The 6,547-nt window shown below is 39.5% G+C and overlaps 2 protein-coding genes across 2 annotated transcripts in view; one reads left to right on the forward strand and one right to left on the reverse strand.

Annotated features, from left to right (window-relative positions):
* The window catches only part of LOC106529273 (probable phospholipid-transporting ATPase IH), a gene marked incomplete at its 3' end in the record, with an annotated part of 41,742 nt that extends 40,860 nt beyond the window's left edge, over window positions 1–882 (reverse strand). The window contains 1 exon segment of the mRNA XM_014024635.1: window positions 346–882. Coding sequence (XP_013880089.1) covers window positions 346–390 — 45 coding nt within the window.
* Window positions 883–2,298: 1,416 nt separating this feature from the next.
* Window positions 2,299–6,547, forward strand: part of tubgcp3 (tubulin gamma complex component 3) — a 19,823-nt gene continuing 15,574 nt past the window's right edge. Inside the window, exons 1-5 of the mRNA XM_014024628.1 lie at window positions 2,299–2,470; window positions 3,475–3,582; window positions 4,040–4,107; window positions 4,250–4,327; window positions 4,408–4,616. Of these exons, the coding sequence (XP_013880082.1) occupies window positions 2,395–2,470; window positions 3,475–3,582; window positions 4,040–4,107; window positions 4,250–4,327; window positions 4,408–4,616 (539 nt within the window). The 5' untranslated portion in view covers window positions 2,299–2,394. The remainder of the gene's footprint in view (window positions 2,471–3,474; window positions 3,583–4,039; window positions 4,108–4,249; window positions 4,328–4,407; window positions 4,617–6,547) is intronic.

Consider the following 6,547-nt stretch of genomic DNA (forward strand, 5'->3'; position numbering starts at 1 on the left):
ATATAATTCCCCATTTAGAACCCCACATATAAATAAGACCGGTCAAATCGCATTTTTTGTCATGTTTTTATCCCTGCAAATAACAAATTATGTAGTTTGGTTGTAGGTTGTTTAAACTGGTCAACATTTGTAAACAGTTGACATAATTTGTTTCTTCCTGTTGGAGCAAAAACTATGATTTAATCTTTTTTGCTTTTGCTTCAGAGACCTGAGATTACGCCCTCCTCTGAGTGAAACTTCAAAGTGGAGGAATGACTGCTTCGGCTGAATGTAAAAGAATTAGTGTTGGAGAAAAAGGCGTGTTGTTGTCTCTGTGGTTTGTTGTGTGAGACCAACTGAACTCACATATCGGCTGATGAGAGTCCGAAGAGTGCTGAAATCCATCCCCATCCTGTTTCCTCTGCCGACACTTCTTCCTCCTCAGCCTGTTTATCTGAAAAGCTCAGCCGCTGTGTTTCTTTTGGACATGTTTTCTTCTTCTCCTCCTTGTTGTTTTCTTCCTGAAGTAAAAAAAGGGGCTTGGTCGGACATAAAAAAAAAAAAAAGGCAGCTGCTCCTGACCTGTTCCCACCTTCGCAGACCGGTCCTCAGCTCCAGAAAGAGGCTCGGTGTGCGCCTTCTTTATTGCACTTTATCGGTGTTCATCAGGGGGAGAAGTGGGCTTTTTCTCCCACGGTCCGACACTCATGTGCACGAGGACTCAATAATCTTCTTGTCTCGCGCCGCCCCGCTGCCAAAAGAGATTTGCTTTCACGCACTGGTACGTCACGCGCAGCCAGGTGGTGCTGGCTCCTCCGGCTGGAGGTGCGCGCATGCGCTCTGTGGTGGTTTTTGGAAGCAATTAATTGTTTCTGGTTAATTAAGATACCGGATTGTAGACCGGGTGGGACGGGCGCTAATAAATATTAGGTCAAATTAATCGATCAAAAGTCTATTAGAAATCATTGTTAGTCGTTAACATTTTACTTTGTAATATATTATTAAAAGGTTCTGGATAGATATGACTATATTTTGGGTGACTTTGTTAGGCTATTGTTTTTACTTTTGTATTATCTTATTTATTTATTTATTTATTTATTTATTTATTTATTTATTTATTTATTTATTTATTTGTTTAGCCTCTCTACTTATTTCTTCCACTTTTATTTGATGTATGTTGATTTAACTGCAGTACAGTGTCATTAAGTGAAAAGCGCTTTAGGGGCTTTTTTAGGGATAAAATTGACCAAAAGAAGCACAGTTTCTTTATGTTTGGCTATTTATTGTGTAAATTTGCGCTGCTGTAAATGTTATTCTATAAACTATTTGATCTTCATGGTTAAAATATAACAATGAAATGCAATGAGACCGTTTGTGAAATGAGGAGTTGCACCAGGCAGCCCGGAACTGAAGATCAATCTGCTTTGTTTCAGAAGGGAAATATTTTCATGGGTTTGTCCGTTGCTTGTTTCCTGGAGACGCTTTGCTTTCGGCGGGTACAGTTAAATCATTAAAATAAAGCCAGCAATAGTTATAATAATTGTTTCCTGTTGTTACTTTCACAATAAAACAAATCCCTCAAGAAATGTACTTTTCTTACTAAAAAACATAGTGACTCAGAGACAGATAAAATGTTTGTTCCTTTTTTGTTTTGGCCCATTCTGTATGTTTATTTTCTTTAACTCTCGCTCAAGCTTGTTCAACTTTGAGTAAGAATTTGTCTTTGTCTTGTTAAAGATTATTTAAAATTGTTTGGTTTAATTTTTGTTCTTTGACCGGTCTTAAAATACAAAACTAACCAGGAGAAAATAATTGACCCTCGTCAACTTTCACACATAACAATAACTGCTGTTGCCTCTCAGCAAGAAGGTTGTTGGATCGAATTCTAGCTGGTGATCGTTCTGGGTAGATTTTGCATGTCCTACAAAAACCTACACAACTTAGATCTGATTTAAAATAAAAGCACAAACCAGAAATAATTTGTGATTGTGTCCATCTGGGCACGTTGCAGATGTGTTATATTTAAGTTCAGCATTAGTTCATGTTTTTTTCCCTAATGCATTTTAAATTGTTTAAGAACTATTGAACAGCTTTATTCATAATTTGTTTTTAACTGGCTTATCATGTGTAAGTGTCTTAACTAGCTGCTTTGCTTAGTCTTTGTGTTCTTCATGACATTTGGATCCATTTTAAAGTTGTATGACGTTTGTAAAGGATTGTTATGTTGTTCATTCGGTGCTCTTACTTTGGAAGAATATTGACGCTAGTTCCGGTCCCATCCTTCCTGCGTCGTTCTAGCTTGCCTCAGTTTGCCAAAATGGCGTCGCTAGTGGCGGAAAGCTGTAGTTAGTTCGTATTCTTCTACAGCATTTATTTATTTATCGGGGGACAGTCTTGACGGTGACTGCAGACATCATGGCGAGCTTGGATCAGAAATCGCCTAACGTTCTTCTGCAGAGCCTCTGTTGCAGGATAACGGGGAAAAGCGAAGGTAAGATCAGTGCTAACCCGACAGCGCCAGCAATATAGAATTCAGGAATCCCCGAACCAAACCTCGTTTATAAATATCGTATTTTTTATTTTTCTGTATTTGCATTGACATTGTGGCATATTTTATGCGTACTATAAATATACAGTCTGAGGCTTTAAAGGTGGTTAGCAAATTCGGCGTGAAATTATTATACGAAAGCTAATGAATCGGTCATTTATTTAACCGTTTTCAACAAATTGTGAGTTTTGCAGCGGAGAAATGGTTTTCTAGCGGTAACCGCCTCTTAGCTCTTAGGACCACAGCTGTATTATGTACAGTTTTTTTATTCATTCTCATCTAGCGTTCCGAAGGGGAAAAAACRCTGTTAAAATGATTGGTTTAGATAAAAGTTGTACTGTTTCTCTTTATGTAGCCGTGTTGGACAGACGCCACGAACCCGTTACGTAGCGGGGCCCATTCATCCCAGCTGTCAGGCGAATCGGCTCTACTCGATGCTGCACATCCTGCTCTACAAACAGCAGTTCTGTTTGGGTTTCTGAACACGCTAGCAGCTCATTTCAACCCTCCGCGAGCCTGTTAGCCACTTAGCTCACATGCGAATCAATACGGCTTCTGGATGCACATTAATCTGACCCCTTCAGGAAACCAAACACTCCAAACCAGGGTTACCATCGAAGAATGGTGAATAATGGACATGATGTTGAGGTTTTTCCATCTGTTAGGCCTGATGATTGTGGCCCTCACTCTCAGGCCAAAGATATCAAATGTTCTCATTTTTGGCTTTGATGTCAAAAACGTTATTTTTTTTAGCAAGCACAACACGAATTCAGTCTTTCTAAATGCTTAATAATTACATTTTTAGGTGCAATATAGTCTAAAAAACTGGACTTATGATGGATAGTTTTGAAAACTAGAAAGAAAAAGTCTATGTTATTAATCTTGTCTCTTGTGAACGTGCTGTCAGTTTCGTCCTTTTATATTTTGTTATTTCTTTATTTTTCCAGCTGAAGTTGCCCACCAGTTCCAGTATGCGGTGCGAGTCATCGGCAGCAACTATGCCCCCACTATTGAACGGGACGAGTTCCTGGTGTCAGAGAAAATCAAAAAGGAGCGTAAGTGTGTTTTGTTTTGTTTTTGTTTTTTTAACTAACCCGGAGCGATGGCAGCAGCAGAAGCTTGTGACCCTGAATTATATAGTTTTGCAAACTTCCCTCAGAGCAAATATCATTACTGTTGTTCATTTTGATGCTGGAAACCCTTTTTATTCTAGCAAACTGACTGAGATGATACCGTTGTTAGCAACATTGATAGCTGATAATACAAGTAGTAGTGTAACAGTATAAAGATGACTACATTTATAGACCAGTTGTTGAATAAGGTTAACTTGGATTACACTGAGGTGCTATTAGTCATGCAGCTTTAGATACTAGCTGGGAGTTTGACTGACTTGTAACAAATGTAAGCAAAAAGGTCTATAATTCCTTCAAATTCATTTGAAATATGAATGTTTTGAAAGTTAAAGTAATGAAGGCTGCATGCACAAGCTAACTGTAGGTTTTTATGTTGCAGTGTTGAGGCAGAGGAGAGAAGCAGATGCTGCTTTGTTCTCAGAGCTGCACAGAAAGCTTCAGACACAGGTGGGTGTTTGTGTTTATCGGCTGTGATTGGTCAGAATTAATCACTTCAGGTTGAGTATTTCACGTTACAAGTTATTTTTCATCGTTTGCTTATTAAAATTCTTCGTTGCGTTTTGTGTTCCTCCTGTCACTGGTTTGTCAGAGCGTTCTGAAGCATCGCTGGTCGGTTCTCTACCTGCTGCTCAGCCTCTCTGAAGACCCCCGCAAACCGTCCAGCAGGGTGAGGGTTCAAAAACAGGCTTGAATGGATTCATTTTTGATGAATTTGTTTTTGAAAATCTCTCCAACCGTCCTCCTCAGGTCGGGAACTACGGGGCACTGTTTGCACAGGCCCTCCCCAGGGACGCTCACTCCACCCCGTTTTACTGCACCCGACCCCAGAGTCTGGCCCTGGGCTACGGGGAGAGGAGCGCTGGCCTGTCCGGAAGTGTCGGGACCAGCGGGATTTCCAGTTTAGGAGTGTACACGCTGAACGGACCCTCGCCGACACCGCAGACTCTGCTGGCTGGGTGCGTGTTGTTTTTTATGGACTTCTCTACTTTTAAAGGAATAGTTTTAATTTGGTGGTTTGTAAAAACTACTTATACATCAGCTTCAAATGAGTGGTTTTACCTGAGAGGTTCTGTAAAAAGGCTCCATAAAATTCTCTGTTCCGCATAATCATCAATTAGCTCCACACCATAATCTCACCTCTCAGCCTGACCCGTTATAACCCAGGTTTACGAGACCTCTTAATTCCATTAGATCTCATTAAGAATGCAGGAGTTCTTTAGCTTCCATTATGTGGGTTCACCTTTCAGACATGAAAGGCCAATTTCTCACTTCGAAATATTTCTGCTTTTATAGCAACAAACCTACATCAACACCTGAATTATGCAAAGAGGTGCAAGTGATGTTCCATTTTATTTTACGATAGCTGGGTTTTTTGTTCCTTTCTAACATATTATTATGTGTGTGTACTGTACATATAGGATGAGGCAAAAGTATCAGGACACCCTTTTATTTCAGAAATGAAAGAGAAAATGAAATATCTGAATACCTCAGCAAGTAATGGGTGAGGGGTACTGGCTTTTAGGCTATTTCTAGAACATGGCAGCCATCTTGAAAGCCGCCATATTTGATCAAAGTCGAATTTTTCCTATAGGAAAGTGGACATGTAGCACACCAAACAAGATCAGAGTTATCTCAGAAATGGAATGATACAATCAGACAAGATTGTCTGTTGTGGTTCAAGAGTTATCAACACAAAGTTCAAACTTTTGTTGTTTGTCATTAGTAAGCTGTGTGTTTCAGCACCAGGGACAGCACGTTGATAAAGTCAAATAGCTGTGCATCGTAACTTTAAAACTTAGGATATTACACATCTGATTGCAGCAATCTACCTATCTGTGAGACAATTCTGGTCTTCTTTTATATGCTAAATGATCACCTTTCCACTGGAAAAGTTAGACTAATGCAATATGGTGGCTTTAAATATGGCAACCATGTTCTGGACATAGCCTTAAAGATACCACCCCCCCACCCCCCACCCCACACACACACACACACACACAAACAAACGCACAGGATCTCCCAGCTATACATTTGGGGACATTCCATTGACTTCCATCACATTTCTACAGCCTAACCCTGACCACAAACCCTAAGGCTAACCTCACAGGTACCTACCTGACCCTAAAACTAACCTAAACTCAATTCACACCTTGGTCCTAAACCCAACCCCCAACCCACCAATGCATTTAAACCAAATGGGGACTCGACTTTTGTCCCCAAATGCACTAGCCTGGTAAAAACCAGACCCTTGTCCTTCACTTTGCTTCATACAAGGGTCTGGACTTGCTGCTAGGGATGTCCCGATACAACTTTTTCACTTCCAATACGATACCGATATTGCCACTTTGAGAATTATCCGATACCGATATTGACCGATACCGATATTGACCCGTTACCAAAACAGTACAAGTCACACACTTTTACCTATTTTGTAGTGTAAAATCTTAGAAAAGTCTTGATCAGGTCAAACAGTGAAAAAGAGTAGGTATGAGAAAAACTGACCCATTTATTTTTAACCAATGGATCACATAGGCCTACATTTTAAACTGAAGAACATTTTACAATTTAATAACTAAAATAAATTACAATACCCTGAAAATATAACATAATAAAAACAAAATGTACTTTTAAAGTATAAAATGATTCAAAATCACTCCAGTTATTTTTTTTACCATCTGTCAGCCTTGTGCTGCTTTATGGTGGGAATAACTGAAGGTGGGGACAAAACAAAACCCCACATTATTGTCTGTTCAAAGTTAAGAGTCCACAGCTACAATTTTACTGACTGTGCTCAAAACAACGTGATCACTGATAGATAGATAGATAGATAGATAGATAGATAGATAGATAGATAGATAGATAGATAGATAGATAGATAGATAGATAG

The sequence above is a fragment of the Austrofundulus limnaeus genome, unplaced genomic scaffold, assembly GCF_001266775.1.
Source record: "Austrofundulus limnaeus strain Quisiro unplaced genomic scaffold, Austrofundulus_limnaeus-1.0 Scaffold432, whole genome shotgun sequence".
Lineage (NCBI taxonomy): Eukaryota > Metazoa > Chordata > Actinopteri > Cyprinodontiformes > Rivulidae > Austrofundulus > Austrofundulus limnaeus.